Source organism: Ictidomys tridecemlineatus, chromosome 1, assembly GCF_052094955.1.
Source record: "Ictidomys tridecemlineatus isolate mIctTri1 chromosome 1, mIctTri1.hap1, whole genome shotgun sequence".
NCBI classification, from domain to species: Eukaryota; Metazoa; Chordata; class Mammalia; order Rodentia; family Sciuridae; genus Ictidomys; species Ictidomys tridecemlineatus.
This window is the reverse complement of record NC_135477.1, coordinates 257,259,680-257,282,162: the sequence shown is the minus strand read 5'-3', so window position 1 is coordinate 257,282,162 and position 22,483 is coordinate 257,259,680. Positions and strand designations below refer to the sequence as shown.

Sequence of the window (22,483 nt, the reverse complement as noted above, 5' to 3'; positions counted from 1 at the left end):
CGGCAAGGAGTGGGGTGCAGGAGATTCTCCCTGGGGTCAACACCATCTGGCTTTTTACTCTCCCAACAGTGAAATGGTCACTCAGTGTCTGGTGATTTATTATCACAGAGGCAGGAAAATGGTACACTTGGCATATGTCAGAGAAGGAGCCTGAATCGCTGAAGCTTCTAGACCTCTGAATCCAGCTAGCTCCCTCCAGCCTGCCTCCCAGGAGAGGGAACCCACCATCCTTCCCAGCCCATCATTCTCCTGGCCCAGGTCTGATCTTACCTTCTGAAAGCTTCAGACCCCCGAGCCCCAGGAGGCTCATCATGGAAGGTGCTTCTGCTGCACACTAACCCAGGAGCACATGACCTTGGCTGTGCAGAAAAGCTTCCCTCGGGGTCAGTGGGCAACCTCCCCCTTCCTTCATGCCACCTGAGTTTTCACTGCGCCTGTCACTTCGGAAGTGGCCTCCTTTGGAAGAGCTTTTGTGGCCGGGAGCATTTGCAGAAGGCTGGGTGGAGCCCGCTTCTCACTGTTTCAGCTGCTGTGAGGGTGGGGAGAGTTGAGTGGGAGATCTGCATGGGCCCAGCTCCTCTGGGTTGAGCCGAGCTCTTGCAGAATAGCAATCCCGGCTTCTAGGCTGATTGTCCCAAGCCGGGTCATCCCTTCCTTCTGCAGATGAAGACCAGCTCCGTGCCCCCTTCAGTCCTGAAGAAGGTCCCCTCTCCCCTGCAGGACTCCAGGGCTCCTGCAGGAGGAGGGAGGTGGATGAGCTGCACAGCAGTCTGAGTCCTCTCAGAGCTGGGCATTCAGTCCAGCGTCTGCCACAGGCGTCCCACCAGTTTCTCTGCAGTGGGCTTTTTAATGTAATTCATCTATTAAATAGAGAAATGCTAATTCAAAAATCAACATGTTTATAGCTAACGGTGAGGCCGGTGGGACAAAGAGGGTGGCGGGATGTTTTCTGAGATGCATTTGGTGAGTGGATGCTAATGAGGTGCCTGTGATTCAGGTCATCTTGGGACGTAAAATAGAGCTTTTCATGCAGACTTCAAATATTTATGGAGCACTGCCATGCGCCAGGTACTGTCCAAGGCATTGAGGTCTTGGCGATGAGTGAAATAGGTTCTTGTTCTTGAAGGGTCATTATCCTTCGTGTGAGCCATGGAGACAGTATCGATAAATAAGTGGGAACCCCAAGCATGATCATAAGTAAAGCCCGCCATGAGGACCAGGGGTGTGGTAGGGGGCAACCAGAGGAGGTTGTCATCCAAGGAGGAAACACATTAGACCTGTGTATTCAGAGCATGAGCATCGTACACTGGATTAGAGAAAGGAAAATGTTGGAGCCAGTGAGATCAGAAGGAACGTGCTCAGTCAGGTCGCAGGTGCCTGTCCTGCCGTGAGAGAACAGCAACGAGGATGTGTTCGCTGTAGTTTACATGTGTCCATTACTATGGGACACTTAGCAACTTGTGAAAAGGTATAATAATATATTCATATCTATGCACTTAAGAAAATGTCCACAATGAACAGTTACATGAACAAAAATCTGTAGAGTCCTGTATATAAAACATCGAATTTTCTAAGCATCATATCAACAAAACCAAAGAGAGAGAGAGAGAGAGACTCAGGGACTCAGGGACCCAATGCCACAAAGACTTATCAATCACTGTCATGACCGTAGGTATGTGTGGGTCACCTGAGGGACTCCCATCCTTTTTTGGGGACCCAGGATGGAGAAGCTCCAGCACCATGGTCCCACGATTGCCAGGTAGCCAGCAAAAAATATGCACAGGTTCTTTCCAGAAAGGACACACCAGTGTTGCTTATGCTTCCTTGGTCAACACAAGCCATGGATCCTACAGACAAGCAAATGGTGAAGTGAAGCTGTACCATGTGCCCAGAAGAGTCCTAAAGGTTCCCCAAAGCATGGAGAAAGATTGAGTGCATACAAATGAGCAGGAATACACTCTGCTTCTGCGTTGAGGGAGGGGAAGAAGAGGGAGGGATTTAGACCAGGCATGTTTCTTCCCAATGCAAAGGCAATGAGCCAGCTTGGTGGGGAGAATGGTGGACAGGGACAGACAGACAGAGGCAGTATGCTGAACTCAAAAAGTAAGAAGACACATTTTTAGCATAGATTTGAAGGAAAGCATGGTCAGAGGTGACCCCCAACAGTCTGCGCCTGGGTTATTGGAGACCAAGCCATCACAGACATCAGGGAAGCTCATGGTTGGTTAGAAACTGGTGGAGCTTGGGGTTCAAGTGGGGAATCTGTGGGAAGATGTCTGTGTGTTGCAAAGGCAAATGCAGGACTGCAGAGAGGAGACAAACCTCGTGGTTCCTGGCTGGAACCTCAGATGTCACCACCACCTGAGATGTCGCATTAACCCCGGCACCTGGGCAGGATCAAAGCCTGCAGATCAGTGGCTCCTCCCTTCTGCCTCTGGATGGTGGTACATCTGAGGGGAGGCTGTTGTCCCCATGGTAACCTGGGAAACAGAGAGATCACATTAGACTTTTTTTACCCACACATTTTTTAGATGTGCCAAACCCATTTTAGTTTTACATATGGCCAATTGTGTTGAAAAGCAGGCTTTGGAAACACTAGAACCCCCTGAGATTGATAAGACGGGAAGAACATTCTCCCCGTGGGACTTCAAATGAGCTGGACTTTCTTCCACCCAGTGATACTTGGATGTGACTGAGGCACCCCCCGCTGAGCTCCTGAAAGGCTGCAGCTGACACCCTGAGTGTGAGTCAATGCAGTTTGTTTAATTAACCTTTAGAAAACCCACTTTGCCATCTAGAAGTGAGCATTTCACAGAGCTACTATATTCGGGAGACAAAAGTCTAGTCTCCATTTGGGTATCATGGCCAGGCCTTCCACGTGTCCTTTCAAAGTGCCACATGTTTGCAGAAGTTCGTATCAATGGAAATCAAGCAATAATTTAAAAGTCATCCAAAATTAAACTGTTCAAAAATGTTATGTTTCAAAGAAACACTAAAGATGTTTTCATTGTAAGGACAAGAGGTAGTTGCAAAAGAGAGGTCCTTTCTGGAATTGACTATCAACTTTAATACCTGAAAATACCTATTCAATACCTCTTGGAAGACATACAGTTTTTGCATCAAACATTAAATGTAGAAAAAAAAACTATATATGAATTGAAATATGTCCTTTACATTTGATGGGTATTAGAAATTCTAGTCAATTAATTTTTTTCATGAAACTGTGACTAGGCACCAACTTTTTGCATTCCTGAAAGAAACCTTTGCTATAGCTGAATCGTTGTCACCAGGGCTGGAGTAGCCTATGGATGACATTTGTTGATGGCCAGAGATGCTTTCAGTTGTCATACCTGTAGGGGTTGATACAGCACCTCATGCATGGGGGCCAGGGTACTGCTCAATGTCCTGGAATGCACAGGACAAAGACTCATCCAGCCCCAACGGTTGACAGTGCAGAGGCCAAGTCACCCATCTTAATGTAATTATTCTGGTTTTCAACATTTCAACACAGGGTTTCTATTTCCACTCGTAGTTTCCAAATAGTTAGTATAACTCTTTCTCTAGCTCATGATTCTGCTAAATGTTCACCATAAATTATTTATCATAACCAATGCTATGGACACACGCTACAAGTTGAACACGTAGACCTGGAGGAAAGACGAGTGTGCCATTCAGATATTATGAAATAATATTGCAAATATTTTGAAATAAGTCTTAAAAAATGGGTCCTCTTCACCAAAAGCATCTGGAGTCTGAGGGACAATGCCAGGTGCCATGTGGTTATCTGAGTGACTGTGACCAGGGTCTGCTGTCACCCTCAGAATTGCAGAAATGGTTAGCATGCACTGATGGCTTTTAATATGCCTTCATTTTTAATGTTGGTTTCTCTCCTAACTATGTTTGTTTCTACCAGAGGAGGATATGGTGAGCTGTTCAGCAAGAAAAGAGGGAAGCCTCGACTCTGGGATTTGTATTTAAGTTCCGACACTGACCAGTTGTGAGCTCTCTGTCAGTGGTGGGTGAAGCTCTTCTTCAAAAGGGCTGAGCTTATAACACCTTGCAGTGCATCAATACAGATGAAGTTTCTCTGTGGGACACAAGGTTTCACACAAAGGCCTTGTGTAGAAAGAACAGTGTCTTAATTGAAAATACTTTCTGCAATTTGATGTGTATTAGGAGTTCCAAAAAATCAAGTTTCTCCATAAGCTATCGATACACAGCACCCCGTGTATCTTTGCTACACTTCGTGGTTCTCGCCCAGGCCCACGTGATGGATGGTGAAAGGCCTGAACACCAGGCACTCAGTAAATGCTGGTGCTAGTGATTAATGGTTTTGGAATATGATTATTGGTTCCAAGAATGCTTTCTATATATTCTGTCCCTGGAAAGATGACATGAGCGGGGTGTCCCGCCTATCTGAGCAGATTCACCGTTCATTTTGTGAACGAAAGACTTGATTGTCTCTCCCTTCTACATCTTGCACCTTGGTACATAAACTATCTTAAGGCCTCTTTTCTTTGGGGCCTTGGTTTTCCATTCCATATACGGGATGGAGAAGGGAATACACGTCACACTGACGAACAAGCTTTACTGAAACACATCTTCATGGTCTTCTATTTTGAAGAGGTGAAAGAATAAAATTATTTTCCAGGATAGATGAAAACCTGTTCGCCCATGCGTTTTGACCTGGGATTCCTTACAAATGTAGGCTGAGGAGGGGAAGCGGGGCATGAGGTAGGGTCCACCCAGACCCCCTGGGCTCCCTGAGCAGGGTTCCTGGTCCCTTGTGGCTTTCTCCTTTGCTGTTATCCTGAGCAGCAGCAGCAATGATTGGAGAAGGTGATTGAGAGTCTGCCTCATCCTCGCCTTGGGGTGGGCTGGGTGGGGAGGTGGCCCCTACTCCAGGATATGCAAACTGTGAAGTGGCTGCCGATGGGCATGGCTGAGTCTGCCACGGGGTGTGACGTGGTGGAGAACGGGGATCATCCACATGCCCTCCACTCCCAGAACTGGCTCCCAGACCTTTCTCATCATTCCAAAAGGAAACTCCATCCTCATTAAGCAATTACTCTCCATTCCTCGTCCCACCCCACCCCAGCCCCTGGCAGCTGCCAGTCTGCTCTCTGTCTATGGACTTACTTCTCCAGCCTGGTCATGTAAATGGAGTCGTTCAGTAGTGGAACTTCACCCAAGCTCCGTTCCCTTGGCATGACTCCTCCACGTCCCCTGCAGGCTAGCCTGCTCTTTATTCTGGGTGTGCCTTCCCATGTATGGAAATGCTGGACGCTGTTGATGTGCTCATGCCTCCATGGAGATGTATGTTCCCGCCTTTTGGCTGGGGTGTGTGTGCCGCTGTGAACACGTGTGCACGTGCACTTGCTTGAGTGCCCATTTCTTTGGGGTTCATGCCTGAGAGTGGAACTGCTGGGTCACGTGGCTATTCTGTATTTGACCTCTTCTGGAAGAGGGTGCACTACAGCTGAACCACCTCTGTGCCTCTAAGGCCCGATACCAGGTGCTGATGGTTCTGGACCAGCTTTGCATCTGTGCCCAGGCACCGCTCAGTCTGACCTAATGTCTGCAATGGCTTGGACACCAAAAGTGAGAGTCCTGCAGTCTTAAGTAAGAACTCTGCCCCGTCATAGAAATCAGTCCCTTATTGAACCCAGTGGGCTCGTTTCCGTTTGCTGTCCCTTTGTCATGTCATTATTTCTCTTTATTTTTTTTGGGGGGGGGTTGGGAACCAGGGATTGAACTCAGGGGCACTTGACCACTGAGCCGCAGCCCCAGCCCTATTTTATATTTTATTGAGACGAGGTCTCACTGAATTCTTTGATGCTCACTTTGCTGAGGCTGCCTTTGAACTTGCAATCCTCCTGCCTCAGCCTCCCGAGCCGCTGGGATGACAGGTGTGTGCCATCGCACCTGGCTATGTCGTCATTTCTCGGTTGGGCATGTCACTTTCTGCTGTCTTGGATGGGAGGACAGCGGAGGCCCCTGGAGTAGTGCACTCTGTAACCCTCCCTTCTCCGCCCGCAGGTGTCCTTCTTCCTCTTCATCGTCTTCGTGGTCTACACCATGCTGCCCTTCAACATGCGGGACGCCATCATCGCCAGCGTCCTCACCTCCTCCTCCCACACCATTGTGCTGAGCGTTTGCCTGTCTGCGACGCCCGGGGCCAAGGAGCACCTGGTCTGGCAGGTGAGTGCCCCTCTGCATCCAGGCAATGACTTTCCCGTCCCTCAGGAGGATGGAGTGGAGGTCCCAGGTGTGTCGTCTGGTACTGGCAGCTGCTTCCTTTCTGCCCCTGGGTGCTATCCCTGATGCCCCCTTCATCAGTGGGGCCAGTAGTGGCTTAGCCACTAGCAACAGTGAAACTAATGTTCGCAGGAACACACAGGGTTGGCAACTTCAGTTTGGTGACTGCTGAATGGTGATGTGATTTTTGATGGTAAAAAGGCATTCTTACTATATATTGCAATTTAGCACCCTTATTTTTAGATTGAAATAACTTGTACAATTAAATTCATAATTCTCTCCCACCTCTCTTTTTACATAGGACAAAAATATTCTCCATCTCTCAATCTTCTGCTTGGTCTGTGGGCATTTAAAAAAATGTAGTTTTAAAAAATGCCATAATAGCAAATTTTGCCATAGTAATAAGTGGAATTTCGGAGAAGTCATTCTGTTTAATTAGTTAAAAGCATTTTAAAAGCTACCAATTTCCTGTTATGTACATCCATAAACACAAGAGTCATTGATTTGGAGTTATTCCTAACCCTCACTTTTTTACCTGTAAAAGGACTGTTTTATTTTGGTCTACGGGGGTCAGTTGCAACATATGTGTCCGTGATATAAGCAAGGCAGAGTTACAGTTAGGAATAGCACTGCACCATTGGGAAGGAGATTTTACTTTTATCTTCTTATGGTGCTGGGATGGAATCCAGGGCCTTCTGCTTGCTAGGTAAGAGCTCTGTCACTCATCTGCATCCTGCACCAGGAATGAGGCTTTTAGACATGGCTCACCTGAGCCCTGCAGGGACCAGAAACCAGTTTTTGATGGACTTGGTGAGAGGTTTAATTTGAAAACTTGAGGTGGAGGTGGAGACTTACCCTTGAGCCTGTTGTCTCTCCCTTGGTTTGAAAGGGAACACCTTTCTCAATATTCACTTCCTAGTTCTCATCATAAGATCGTGTTCATTAAGAGCAGCTGAAGACACTGCACATCACACGTCTCTCGCAGGTGCGAAGATGGCGCCTCTGACGCGGTGCCGCAGGTTTTGCATTGGCTGGTTCTGGTGTTACTGGGGAGCTCCCACGCCACCCCCGGGAAGCACGGGACAGAGGAAAGACAGACTGTCTCTCTTTCAGTCAGCTTTTTTGCTGCTGTGACTACAAGTCATGACCAGAACAATGGGAGAGGAAGTTTGTTTAGGGGCTCATGGTTTCAGAGGCCTCAATCCATAGACAGCAGGTTCCATTCCTCGGGGCTTGAGGTGAGGCTGAACATTATGGTGGAAGAGTGTGGCAGAGGGAAGCAGCTCAGGGGATGATCAGAAGCAGAGAGAGACTCCTCTTGCCAGATAGAAAAATACCCCAGAGGCACACCCACAATGACCCACCTCCTCCTCCGCCACACCCCACCCGCCTTCTGCACCACCCAGTTAATCCCATCAGGGGATTAATTCACTGATTGTATTAAGACCCCGTGACTCAGTCATTTCACCTCTAAAACTTCTTGATTGTCTCACACATGAACTTTGGGGGGTACCTCACATCCAAACCATAACAGTTCCTCCGTGCATCACACCTGACCTACCCCAATGACTCACACTTCCTAAGGCACAGATGGAGGCTGCTGGTACCTCATCAAGGGGAAGATTGAAGAGGCAATGCATTATTTTATTGTAAAATATTTGATTGGCAAACATTGCCTACATCCAAGGCCTACAGCATGAGGATTTGACATCCTTATACATTGTGATCATCATGACCAAATTAGATCCTTCCCTCACCACCTGTGTGATAAACAGAGCCCAGAAATTGCTTATCTTTTTTTTTTAAATTTTTTATTTTTTTATTGGTTGTTCACAACATTACAAAGCTCTTGACATATCATATTTCATACATTAGATTGAAGTGGGTTATGAACTCCCAATTTTACCCCAAATGCAGATTGCAGAATCACGTCGGTTACACATCCACAATTTTACATAATGCCCAATTAGTAATTGTTGTATTCTGCTACCTTTCCTCTGACAGTTTCTACCCTTTGACCAGCTACTTCTCATTTCCCCACCTCTAACCTGGAGCTGCCACTTTTCTGTTATAAAAAAAGATCAACCCGGCTGTCCCTGGAAAGACGGTGGAGAAGTGCTGCTTTGTACAGGAGCTCTGCCCTGCTTCACCCCCTCTGCCTCTCACAGTCCACCCTGTGGGTATGAAGGAGGCCTTTGTCCTTTCCCCCATACACTCCACCCTTTCCCTACTTGGGCCATTAACCTCAACCTCAGGTGGGGCACATCCAGGTCAGGGTGGTGGCTATGTTTTTGCAGCGGCAACAAGTACCTGATCTGCTCCGCCAGTTTACATTCTGGAAATCACTGTGGGAAAGTCCTCCTTTGACTGGCAGCAGGCACCTCAGACACTTCACGGCTCACAGCACCTTCAGGCACAGGGCTCTCCTGGAACACATCCTTGAACACTTTGTACCTGTCTCTTCATCTCCTTCATGAATAGATGAAGTGTCTGCTGGTGTGGATTTAACAGGAAAAAAATATTGGAAAATAATTTTAATACCTGCCCGAAAGGATTAAGTAGGGTTAAAAAAATACAGGAAAAAAAGTGTTTTACAAAGAACTGTTGTGTTCTAGGTTAATGCATACTGTATTGAGATGGTTTTGAAAGCATTTTTATTTGCTTGTATTAGTAAAAGGAAATTGGGAAAGAATATTAACCTTAAATTTTTTTATTTAATATTTTCAAAAACCAACAAAGAAAAATCCTTCATATCCGCAGACAGCCAGAGATAGGATAATTAGTAGAAAATGCAAAAGGAATAAAAATGCTTCATTCCATAGTTATTCATTAAGAATAATATGGAGAGGCAAAGAAGAACATGAAGTCTGTTGCCTGCACCCCTCAGAAACTATTTCACAGCGACTCCAAGAGCTGGGAAAAGTGAAATATGGCAATGGCTGTAAATGGAAAGTTCATTGGTAAACACTAAGGTACGAAGAAAAGAGCTTGCACTACTTTGGGCCACTGCTGGAAATAGATCTAAAACTACCACTGGCTTGAGGTGGAAGAACACTGCACTGGATCCTTTTAATGCACAGTGCATATAAGTTAGAATGGCGTGAGGGAGGTGGTGTGGCTGTGGAGTCCTTTGTTCAAACAGCACTATGTCCACAGGCTGCACTGGGCTGAAGAAAGAGGCTGTGTGTCACTGGGGGTCGGTACGCACCAACCTGCCCTCTGACCTCTGCCCTCTGACCTTCAAGGGAAGAGTACTTTTTGCTTATCATGGATCCATAGGAAGAATTGGGTTTCATTTATGTATTTGAACATTAGAAAGCCATTTAGCATGTGCAGTGTATATCTATTAATCAAAATGTTGACTTAGGAGAAAATCTATTTCTTTTTCTCCACCATGTAACAGAGCTCAGTGTCTTCAGGAAATTCTTTTTGCCAACATTTTTCTTGAAGGGCACTGCATTCTTAGGCTATGACTCGTCACCCTATGGAGGAAATGTAGCTAATAATTGGAGAGTATGGATGGTATTCCCCACCACATTTTAAAGTACAATCCCTAATATATTTTATAACTTTTATTTTGGAACCATCATAGACTTACCAATAAGTCAGTAATACAGTACAGAAAATTATATCGTGTGCATGTACAAATATGTAACAAAAAGTCCCATCAGTATGTACAACTATAGTGCACCAGTAAAATAATGTGGAAAAGGTCTGGGGCTGTGGCTCTGTGGTAGAGTGTTTGCCTAGCATGTGTCAGGCACTGGGTTTAATTCTCAGCACCACATGTAAACAAATAAAATAAAGGTCCATTGACAACTAAAAAATATTTTTTTAAAAAAGCGTAGAAAAAAATAAAATAAGGGAAAAGAAAGAAAACACATATCAGCCCCAAAACCTATTTAAAAAATAAGTAAAAGCAAGTTGCCAATTGGAGACCACACCCCCAGTGCTATAGGATCGTCTCAGTGCCGCTCTCCCACGTAGTCATAACAGGACTGTCGAAGTCGGGGACTCCACACTGCCATGTGATTGCCATCAGACTGTCAGGCTCTATCCAAGTCCCTCTGGGCTTCAGTCTGGAACCGTCTGTTTGTCTTTCTGTGGCCAAGATCACCTTGGGGACTGCAGGCTCTGTGGAAGGCCTCTCAGCTTGGGTCTGTCTGATGTCCTCCTGTGTGGGTTTGGGTTCTGCATGGTTGGCAGGAACTGGTCATGGAGAGCGTGTCCCTGGAGAGCTGCATCGGGGCCGTGACTGTCCTGCCTTAATCACACTGGGACTCTGCTGTGCCTGTGTGTGTTGTCACTGCCCACCAGGCTTTTCCACTCGAAACTGCTCTTTCCCTCTTTCTTATTAGTACTTATATTAGGGGGAATTGCTTGAAAACTATGAATATACCCTGATTTTCATCATTTAATTTGTTTCTTTATGTCTGTACGGCCTTGTGCTTGCCTTTTTTTACTGTTGGATAGTCTATAAACCCCTGCTGTTCGTTCACATAACCACCTTGTCTCAGTTTTGTCCAGGGACACCTTGAGCCTGGCTTCTGTCCTTCTGACATGTCCCTGTCATCTTCTGGGTACCCCCTTGCTTTCTATCACAGCGAGATGTTTCAGGTTCATCTTGTTCTCCCCTCACCCCTAAAACCAGCTGCCCTTCAGAGGCCCTGGTTCCTGTTAGTGGGGAAAGCCCTTAGCAGCAAGGTCTGGGTATGAGGGGCTCCTGCTGCCCGGGGGGTGTCCTTACACCCAAGGCAAAGCCCACACCTATTTCTGCTGTATTTATTGTCACATGCACGTAGATCTTAACCACTGTGACTTCACATGAACATTTTCCTTTACCAACAGTGAAAAAAAAAAAAGAGCTTCCATGTTTCTTGAAGTATTTAATTATTTGACCAATCGCGGGTCCTTATCTGTCCTCTGTCGCTCAGCCCACCTTCCCACCCCAAAGCCTCTCTCTGGGCCCCCTGTCTGAGTGCCACGCCCAGCTTCCCCTCTCCCCACCACTCTCCTGCAAACAGGTCCTCCCTGCCCGGCCAGCTCAGACTCTGACACTCGGTCCACGTGGCGCTGCCCTGGTGTGTGCGTCCCTTTCCCTGCTCAAGCTCTGTCCCCTGTGGTCGGCTCTCCCCGATCCCCATTCTGTCGCCCCTGGACAGCTTCCTGCTCCCAGTGTTCTGATGGTGTGGAAGCTGCTGTGTTGGCCCCTTCTGATGGTCTGAGGACTGACCCACTCAGCAAGGAAGGAAAAGGGACAGGAAGAAAGGGGGAGAGGAGGGCCAGGAAGGGAAGGAGAGCGGACTCGTTTGAACACCTCACTTATTTGTGGGAGAGGAAGAGATACTTTTCAGTTATCTCTGTTGCACTCTGTGCTGGTCTCTGCAAGTTTTCTCATAATCTTTTCCCTTTGTCCCTCTACTGGTTTTCAAAGAAATGTGTCTTTTTCCCCTTGCCATCTGGGGTTATGAAGGAATTCCAGGATCCCTTCCTAATGAAGGTAAGAAAACATGTGATCAGGAAATGTACAGAAGAGCAGCTCCATGTTGCCCATGTAAGAAGAATATGTTATTCCCAGGTCATAAATTTAGTCAAAGCATCCAAAGCTCTCAGCAATTCAGGATCAACTAGAAAATAAGAATTTTACTTGCATCAGTGGGACATTTGACCAAAAGTTTCATGAGAGCCACAAAGAGTCTTTTTTGCTTGCCTTTATATCAAAGCAAAGGCAGATTGGGGCCAGGAGGACAGATGAGCCTTACGCCGCTGTGGCGGTTGCCTTCTACCTGGACCCTGGGGAGGTAGGGGACTTGGAGGAGGTTGGGAGGCTGGAGTCCGGCCTTCCGATGGCGGCAGGGGACCTTTGGTCATCGGCAGCCTGGAGACAGTGCTCCGTGGCACTTAGGCCGTCTGGATTGTGCATCTTGCCTGCCCTGTCCTCTGCCCTGCTCATGCAGCTGAGCGCCACTGTCAGCCCAAGGCAGAGCCAGCCTCGAGGAATTGTCACCTATTCCTATTTTGTATCATGATTGCATTTTGCATTTGAAATTTGTTTAATCTTCTTACATTTTTCGGTCTTTGGTATTCAAACCACATTCCAAATTTTCATTTATCTTTTACTTCCCCATGAGAAAGTGGGGGGGGGGAGTTTTGAGTCTAGATTTATTTAAGCAAGCCGATTACATGAGAATCTGTATTTATTAGAGAAGATAAGCTAAGGAGTGCTTTTTGGTTTTCTAACAGGATTACTTAAGTGTTTGGAAATTTTATAGGATTATTTTACACTGAGAATGCTTTAATACATTTAAGTTGTGATACAATGGGAAAAATTGTTATCGTACTTAATATAGCCAATCATCTGTGGCAAGTGTGTAATCAATAGTAATGCAGATTTGTTACATAACTGATTCTTTTTAAGTATAATTCAGGAAGTGTATATTGGAGTCTGGAATTAAATTGCATTTAAGATCTAATCTGAGAAGCTCAGAGGAAAAACAGCAGGTTACCAGCTGCCTGGTTTCTGGTTGTGGAGGAGACTAATTGGTAGGAATGTGGATCTCTGTTCTTACTGTTTTGTCTTCAGAGATGTACAAAGTATTATTTTTTCCACAAAAGATAGAGCTGGAGAGACTGTGCTACTGCCCGTTTGTAGAGCATGAAGCTACACCTCATGTGTGGCTCATACCCTCCTCTAGGAAATCATTGTACACCTGTTCTCAAGACACTGTGATTGGAGGGAATTGGGGTGAGGCTGGAGGACAGGTAAAATAGTGAGTTGATGAATGTGATTGAATCCTGGAGAAGTCCTCATGCCTTTGGCATTCCTGCTCTTCCTCCCTCCCCTCACCACCCTGCAGCTACACACACACACACACACACACACACACACACACACACACACACACACACATCCTTCTCTCAATGGCAGGAACTCGGCACTGGTGTTCTGCCTGGGAGAATTTTGGTAGCTCAAGTGCATGGCAACATTAATGTAAATGCAGGAAATCGACTCCTAGTCAAGGTTCAGGCAATTTCAGAATGAACATGCAAGGAAGCAAGAGGCACACTTTCTGTTGGACAGAAATGGTAGAAGGAGGTCTGCCTGTGGCCTCCAGCCTTCGTGGGGCTGTGAAGAGGACAGGAGCAGGGAAGCCCTATCAGGCCATGAATTTGTTCTAAGAGACTTGATCAGAGGAACACAGGAGGGAAGAAATGTTTAGAAAATGAAACATGGCAGTCATCCGGAGACTGGCTGTATCCTCTTCTTATTCACCACTTGACTCATGGACCCCTGTTCATTTGGAGCAAGACCCATGCATGTCAAATGTGATACTTCACCATGGACCTACTACCTGTGGCCATGGCACCTTTTGGTTGACTCACCTCACATCTCCTCCTGCTTTCAACAGATTGTGTATCTTTGCCCATTGCTTACAAATCTTCAAGGCTCTGTCCATTGCAAATGTCTTTGGTGAAGGGAGGGGTGGGCTGTAAAAGCTATGACTCTGGGCCTTTTGGAAACTTCCAGTGATTGCTCTTTGAAACCCCTAGAAGATGGTGAGGAGGTCAGTCTCCCAAGAGGGGTCAGGTAGGGCCTGCTGTGCATTTGAAGGAAATGTCTGCTGCTGGGGGAACCCCAGGCAGTGGCATAGTGCAGCTTGGCTTCAGCAAAAACTTCCTTCTGGTTGTAAGGGCTGCTCTTTAAAAAAGGAATCCCAGTAAGCTGCAGGGAAGGAGGAATATGTGTCTTCATGGGGAGACATTCCACAGTGAGGCGAAGCTGGGGCTTGGCCTAATTATCTGCAGAATGGGAATAACAATGAGGGCCTCTTCCCAAGGCAAGAGGGATAGTGACACAAGGTGGTAAACAAAAAAGACTCAACTGGATCAGGCTCAAAGTGCTCAGAAGCATCTGGAGTTAAGAATGACAGCTGCCTGTGGTCAACTCACACATTCTCCCTGCATCTGCAGAGTGCAGCAGACTGAGCCGGTGGGGGCTGGGGGGAGATGTCCTTCCTGGATTTTCAGCAGCAATCCCAGCCTGAGAACAATGGGTATCAATTTCACCTGGAGATGTGAGACCCTGTTGGCCAGGCTCTGGTGTGTGGTTTCTCATGTCCTTTTTGGCAGCTTATGGGTATTCAGACAAGGCAGGGAGCATGGGGTAGTAGGCAGAGCAGGCTTTGAGGCTTCAGGTAGACTCTGGGTTTGGATCCCACTTCTGCTTTATAGCTGTGTACGGTGAGCATGGGAGGGGACCACCCAGGTCCCCTCCAGGAAACATTGGCTGCCTGATGTCTGTTGTCAACAACTGTCTATCAACTGCCAGACCCTTGGGGGACTGCTGGAAGAGACCCACCTGCCCAAGGCTTTTCACGTTAACCCATGTCCATGCCCGATGGAGTTGAACACAAATGCCTTCCATTTGGGCCCAATGAAGGACGATTCTGAGAACAAGTTTTGCTCCAGAGCATCCCTGAGTTTGCCTGAAGATGGACTGTGCTACAGCACAACTTCTCTCTGACCACGGGTGCTTCTTTTCCTCCCCTTGGGTATCGAAGCTGAGAGCACTCCCTAATCAACTCTAAACTCCATTTCCGATGTGCTTTCTGGAGAACCCCACTGGAACACCGCATGACCTTGGCCTTATTCTTCAGCCTACTCAGTGTTCTCACCTGTAAAATGGCAACAGCATCAGCCACCTGTCATGTGTGGTTGCTGGCCTTGGTGCTGATCAGGCTGGTCAGGTATGGAGAGCCTGTTGTGGATCTAGGCTGGTGCCAAGCCCCGAAAGAGCGGTACACAGCAGTCGCAGCAGTGATATCTTTGGCTGTTAACATGATTTTATAGAAGCTAAGAGAGATGGAACATAAATACTTTGAGGAATATCGCTGTAACCAAAATTCAAATAACCATCTGAGCTGGTAAGGCAAGAATTGGATGGTGCATGTGTGAGACCCTCAGAGCTCAGTTGAACCCACTGACCATCTTTTGGCCTCTTGAACTCTGACCCAAGACAGCTGCACCCTGCTGAGACACTAGCAGCTCAGAGTGCACTGACTAGAGGAGAAGGGTATCTGGGGTTCTGAGGTGCTCTTGGTTCATAGAATACCCTCAAGCACAGCTCCCCAAACCCACTCCCTGGCAGGAAGAAGAGGAAGGAATACAAGAGGAGGCATGTCCAGGGTCACTGGCCAGTGGCATAACTCGGATGGCCATGCCACTCCTCCTCTGGACAGTCTGTTCCTTGGAAGAGCACCCTTCAGTGTCCAAGCAACCTCGAGGTGGTTCTTCTCTGCAAACTTTACCAGCCTCGTTGTACCTGGATAAGATGGAAAGGACCATCCTGTCAATCAGTTGGTGATCTTGAAATCAGGAACCTAAAGAGCTTCATCCATATGACTCTCCTCCTACCAACCCAGTGGAGATACTGTGTTGGTCTCCCAGAACTGCTGGAACAAATTACAACAACTTTCAGTGCTTAAAACAAGAGAAATGTAATTTATTCTCTTGCAGAAATGGAAGCGTGGTGTTGCCAGGGCTGGTTGCTCCTGTAGTTTGGAGGGAGAACTTAGGTATGTTTCTCTTCTGCCTTTGGTGTGGCCAGGAAACCTTGGCATTCCTTAGCTCGGTGCTCCAAAAAATCTGCACCTCTTTCTTTACAGTCTTCTCTTCAGGCTATGCCTTCTTCCTTTATCTCTGCATCTTTTCCCCTTTGAGTCTTACAGAGATACAGCCTAAATGCAGGATGATCTCATTGCAACATCTTAACTTAATTACATCTTCAAAGACCCTTGTTCTAAAAGATCATAAGTTAAGCCTCCCATTGCACAGAATTTCAGCATGCACAGTGGGGCTTTGGGTCTCCTTCTGTCCCTGGTGGGTTGCGGCAGACACGTTCCCTTAGTTTGGGGCCACTCTTTCAGGCTGCAGAGTCTGCTCAGTGCCCTTCTCCTGTCTGTTCAGGTTTTGTTAAGCAGTGTGGTACATGATACACGAAGATACCTTCTTGGGGGATATTTATAGTCATGTAGAAAAATAAAGCAAACCTAGAAGAACTCAGTGGAGAAGCATATGGGAATTTCACCCTTGTTTAAACAAAACTAGCATCCACAGGGAAAGCAAAAATAATTCTTGCCAGATGACTACAGATAGGTAGGACCACAGAACATCTGTCCACGGTGCTTTGCCCATTTTAAAAATAGCCACAGAGAAGAGAGGAGGGAGAGAGACGAGGGCTGGGAAGGGGGTTGTCAGTGACTACGCTTCTTAGAACCACTCGTGGACGCTCCCTTTGTAGCTGTTATCCATTTGACCCTCTTAGCTGTCCAGGTCTATAAGCACATTATTTTCAAGTGGATTTTTACTTTTCGAATTTCAAAAAACTCCTTTTATTTCCAGATGCTTTACTGGATAAATTCAGGAGGAAAATAACATCAAATCTGTGATAGTACATACTTAGTCTATTTTATTTTTTTATCTAGTAGGACTAGTATTTTCCCTTTAGGTCATTCGTTTGTTTTTGAATTAAGCTAAGAAATTTTTATAATTTGAAGGAAGTAGCCATTGATTTTTATTTAGAGAAGTGTCTTCCTCTCTCTCTCTCTCTCTCTCTCTCTCTCTGTCTCTCTCTCTCTCCCTGTTTTTCCTTAAAGAGAAATTGGATGGTTATCAAAAGAATCTTTTTTTTTTCTTTAATCACCCATGGACAAAATTGGATGGCTTCTTTGTTAATATGATATGGAACAACTTTTAAATTTCCAGGATTCCCCTCAGTGGGTTATGTTGTGTTTCCCTCTGGTTTGCTACTTGATTCAACCGACGGCTTACTAGGGATTTTCCATCTGTCTTGACAGTAACCAGAACTGTGACTTAGGCAGCTCTGCTGCTTCCCAGCAGTGGACGGACCTGCAAGTTCTACTACTCCTGAACTTCATCCATCTCAGCTACTCCTCTAGATTGGAGTGCACAACACTCTCTCTTTTTTTTTTTTCTGTGAAAATATTCTGTCTAGGCTTACTTTCTCTGTGGAGTTTGTTTTGGCCAAAAATACATTCACCGCATTTAAATCATAAATGCAATCTCTTTCATTCAAAGTCTCAACTGCGTTTCACAGAAGACTGATCTCTCCATGGTTTCGATTTCTTTGTATTTGATTTACTTTTCCCTGGCTAAATTCTTATTTTCGGAGTTTCTGTTTTCTTCGTCTATCTAACTGGCCCATCGAGCTACCATTATATTTATTTTACTTTATTTCTCCAAAGAGCAAGTTCATTATATATTTATTATTTTTACTGATGTTCTGGATTTGGATTTTTCTCTCAGTCTTTTGCAAACATGATTATTTCTTTTTTTCCCTCCATATTGTTTTGCTTTTTATTCCCAACCTCTATGTTAGATACTTCTCACTCCTTTACATAACTATCAAAGACTATACATTTCCCTTCAAAAACAGCTTTGATTCTGCACTTCCCATGCACTCACTGTCTTTATTTCTCTATAGTTTTTTAATTGTGCTTGCATGTCTTTCTTAACACAAACACATTTACTGTTGTTTTACTTTCAGGCTACGAGAGGTTTTCCTTTTCTTTCTTTGTTATTTACTTTAGTTTTACTGCATTGGCATTAGAGATGGTCACCTGGCACGGTGGTGCCTGTCTATTATTCCACTGACTCAGGAGGCTGAGGCAGGAGGATCACAAGTTCCAGGTCAACCTCAACAATTTAGCAAGACTCTGTTTCAAAATTCAAGATTAAAAAAAAAAAATCAGGAGGGTAGCTCAGTGATAAAGTGACCCTGCGGTCAGTCCCTAGGACCACCTCACCCTCAAAAAAAAACAAAAAAACAAAAAAACCCACAGTTCATCTGTTCTCTTTCCAATTTCTTTTGTGCTCTTAGTAAGAGCTGCTTACTGTAGTGGCCCTTCTACTGGGATCCTCCTCATCAGATCTTGCTGAGCATCTGCCCGGGGGATTTATGTCCTTAGTGAGGCTCCTTCAGTCCTGTTACCTCCCATGGCCCATGGAGATGCTGGGCCCCCACGGAGTCAGCATGCTTGTGGCCAGTGTGCCCTCCTGGTGTCCTCCTGTCAAGTTCAGCTCCTGGGATGTTCCAAGCCAGGGGCTCTGGCCAACATTCCTATAGTCATGAATGGTTGGCTTGGCGTCAGCAGCTCGGTGGCCTTTGGTGGCACAACCCCACTTCCCTCCTGACCTCCGCCACTTGTGTCAGTGCCCTGGTTCTGCCTCTTCTCCGCCTCCAGCCTGGTCACAGCTGGCAGCAGCTGGCCCTCCCACGCTGGGGGCTGGAGTTCCTGTCCGTTACCCAATTTTATTAAAAACACAGATCACACATGTGTTTCCCATTCTCTTTTGTGTTCTGGGTAATTTCCAAGTAAAGAAGAGGAAATTTTGTCCTCCTGTGTCAAACTGGAGTGAAATCATCCTTAACCTTCTCTTTGGCTTCTTAAATGTCCACCTGGTAGCCACGTCTGACCAGCACATTAGCCTGCGATGGGGAGAGGCAGGGGAAGGAGGAGGATACAGAGAGTGAACAGAGCAGCGTCACCAGTGGAGCACTCCAAGGTGCCCAGCTGGGACAACTTTCTGGGTTGGTGCAGTAGGGCAGGTCTGAGTCCCTGTGTCCAGTAAACCTTTGACGTGACAAAGGACTCTGCCCTAACCCTTGAGGATTCCTGCTTCTCTTCCCTGTTGGGCGGAAGCTGTCAGGACACAGACGTGCTTTGGGGTGGATGAGAAGCAGAGTTGAGGTGACAACAGATTCAGCATCCCTTACTTGAGTGACCCTTGGCCAGCCACTGACCAGAGAGGAAGGTCACAGTGGGAAGGAAGGTGCTGTGTTCTTTGTTATTGTTACAGTTCATGCAGAGCCACCACATCGTATTCCAGTGTGCTTATTGGTTACTGTCCTTCCACCTTCTTTCTGTCACACATGTCCTGGGTCTTGAGATGAGCTGAGATCCGTGGCAGGAAACAGAGCTCTTTAATATTGTCACCACGCGTCTGACATCAGGTGTTCACGGCATTGAATGGTGGCACGTGTGACTGAATTGAAGAGTGACTGGGCACCCAGAAGTGTGACAGAGATAGACGCTGGCATCCAGGTGCCTCAGGTTTCCAGTCCAAGGGAGCAACGTGCACTTCTTTGCGCTGTGTCTGCCGTCTCTGGGCCTGGCAGCCGCGCGTGAGGCTTTCAGAGTGACAGCCACCCAATGTCCTCAAACCTTATGTTATTATCCTGGCTTCCTCAAGAGAGGCCAAGTCTTTATGTGGATTTTAGATGCCTTTCTGAGCTCTTCGGACTTATAGCCTTATGGAGGAAACAGAAGACAGACATGAAGTCGACTGAAGAAGTAGGAAAGAGGGTCCACAAGAAAAGTTTAAGAATCTGGGGTTGCTTGTCATTGGCAGAAAAAATGAGCTAAAACCAAACTGCTTCCAGTTATACAAACATCATCCACAGGCTGGATAGTGAGAGGTGGATTCCACACGGCTCCGGTGAAGTCTTCCTGTGGCCCACGGGAGGCCGAAGTGTTTTAGCTACTTAACTAGGCAGAGAAGGTCACTGATTCAATTTCCTATGCAATGCAGACAAGAACTTTTTAAAAATCCTGCAGGAGAAACCCAGGGCACTAGCTTGGCATCGACTGCCTTATCCCCCCTCGGGAAGTTTTCCCAGTGACACCCCTAATGATTCAGGCTGTGGGTCTTGGACTCTGACTTCGGGCGTGTTAGCAGGTGGAAGACTGTGTTTCTTGATTTGGTATGAAGGAGATTCTCTGGGCCTCCATTTGAGAAGCCCTCCTGCTTTTTGCTGCTGGAAGGACCCAGACATTTGGGGCATGGATGACCTTAGTGGCACCCAGAGGACCCTTAAACCATCACTGAGGGGCAGGTTCGGCCATTGAAATGAAGTTGATGGATGCTGAGAGAGAGGGTAGATCCCAGTAGAGATTACGAGGTGACCTGAAAACCCTCACAGGTGCAGGTGAGATGCACACCTGTCCCTGCCACACCCTGGCAGGTCCTGGGAAGCTGGTTCAGTAGGTAACCGTTTTCATTGCCCCTCGGAAACCTCCTCAGGGATCTGGGAACGATGCTCTTCCCCTCTAATGCCTTGAATCTCACTGCAAACCCGTTTCCCAGCAGCGCTGGTTCTTTTCGTTGCGTGCTCTGCCAACATTAAAATCATTCTGGAAAGTTCTCCCACCCGGCATTTGCATTGCTTCCTCATCAACGGCTGCTTGGATTTTTCTGTGGAGATTCAGTCGGGCATTTTTTTTTCTTCTCATAAATAAGATTTCACATTACTAAGTTTTCAGAGCAGAAAGAGTCATTTCTGAAGCAAACACACATTAAACTAGACATATAGACTGCCCAGTTATTTCCATTCCTTCCGCTAACAGTGTCCCATATGGAATTTAAAGAATTTTGTGGGTTTTGGATAAACAGCTGGGTAGGAGCGCAGACATTTTATCTTGGCGTTAAGAGTAGATTCTTACAGGAAACCTTACAAACTCTCTTGAGGTTATTTTTGAAACAGTTTAAGATTCTCATTTTTTATTTAAGGTGTTTTCAAAACTAATATTTATAACATCCACAAAGTAGAAGTATTTCCATTTTATTGCTGGCCTTTTGACTTGCATATAATTTTGAATTCATTTTGGTGGCTTCTGGCACAGGTCTCAGTATGTGTTTGTCCTCAGAATGAGTCAGCTCACTGTGTCCACTGCAGCTCCCCACAGGCACTTCAACAGGGCTCCCCAGTCTTGACTGCTCATTATCCAACTCATGGGTTCCTTATCTCTGTGGACGGCACCCTGCCCTGGACTTGGCAGTCTTGGCTTGGCTCCACCTTGTCGCCTTCTCCATCTCACTCATGCCCCAAACTGTTGGTCCCAGGGTCTGTCCCTCGATTGCTCTCTACTCTCTCCCAGGTCACTTTCCTCCTACTCATCTTCCTGGGTCTCACCTCGTCACTTATTGCCTGGGTTGTTGCAGGAGCCTCTAGCGTTGCCCAGATGGCCTCCCACACCTATCTGCCTCTGTGATCCTTAGTAGCTTCTTGTTATCTGCAGAATGGAGCAGCCCAGCTCTCTTGGGATGCAGCCTCGCTGCTCCTACAACTTACCCTCTTCCTTCCCTGGCATGGACTCTAAGCTCTCTGATTAATGCCCAGCTACTTGCAGGTTCCCAGTTGTGCCTTTCTGTCCCTCACTTGGTGCTGTTATTTGTTCTGTCCTCTCTCTGGAGCATCCCAGTGTTGTCACCAAGCCAGTGCATGAGAAGAAGCCTGTATGTCACTCAGAAAGTCCTCACTGAGCCAGGAGCTGAGCAGGAGCCCTTGGTGCTGCCCAAGTGTCCTCTCTTGTGATGCCGCTGGACTCTTCCACCAAGCTCCTTGAGAGAAGGCACTTAGTGGTTGACTTCTGACCCACAGTAGGCATTGCTTGCTGGACTTACAGAATGCTTCTTTCTAACACTCTGAGCCCCAAGCTAGGGAACTCAGGAAGCTTACTTGAATACTTGAATCCTCTCCAAGCAAAAATATAAATTAAACCCTTTTGTGAAATATCTTTTACTAAATTTCCCAGACCCAAAAGACATATTAACCCTTTACAAAAATAGCATAATACATAATGGAAAGAATCTGAACTTTGGAGTCGAAGAGATCTAAGCTCAAATCAAAGCTCTGCATGAATTGGTTGTGTGAGTTTAAGCAAGTGACTTAGCATCCCTAATCATCTGTTTACTTATCTGTAGAAGAGGACCAATCACAGGATTCGACGGAGGGTTAAGGACTGAGCGTAGCTGATTCCCAGCTGAGTGCCCAGCACATGGCAGCATTTATTAGGTTGGCTTTCTGGTTTCTAGACTTCTTTCCTCTCCCTATCCCTTCCCTTTCCTTCTCCCCCACCCCGCCCCGCTATTTTTTTTTTTTTTTTTGCTATTTCTTATTCACATGCACACAATCTGCTTTTAAGGTTAGTAGAGAACTTCTGCTTGAGATATTCAGAGAGAAAATATTTGCATCAAACAAGATGTCCTGTGGCGATTTTTAGAACAGTTAATGGATGAATCATGTAATCCTTAATGAGAGGGAGCGTAACCCTACCAATTAGAGCAACCACTGAATGTCCAAAACTGTAGAAAAGCATTACATGCTACGAAAAAGTGAGCACAAGAAGTAGTTTATCTTTTCAAA

General features: G+C 46.3%; 1 protein-coding gene across 2 annotated transcripts in view; it reads left to right on the top strand.

The window, feature by feature from the left end:
* Adcy2 (adenylate cyclase 2) overlaps positions 1 to 22,483 on the top strand; it is a 377,335-nt gene that overhangs the window by 94,829 nt on the left and 260,023 nt on the right. For both annotated transcript variants that reach the window (XR_013424510.1, XM_040273154.2), the window contains exon 3: positions 6,040 to 6,201. Coding sequence is in view for 1 of the 2 variants with exons in the window: in XM_040273154.2 (XP_040129088.2) it covers positions 6,040 to 6,201 (162 nt within the window). In the remaining variant the exon portion in view is untranslated. The remainder of the gene's footprint in view (positions 1 to 6,039; positions 6,202 to 22,483) is intronic.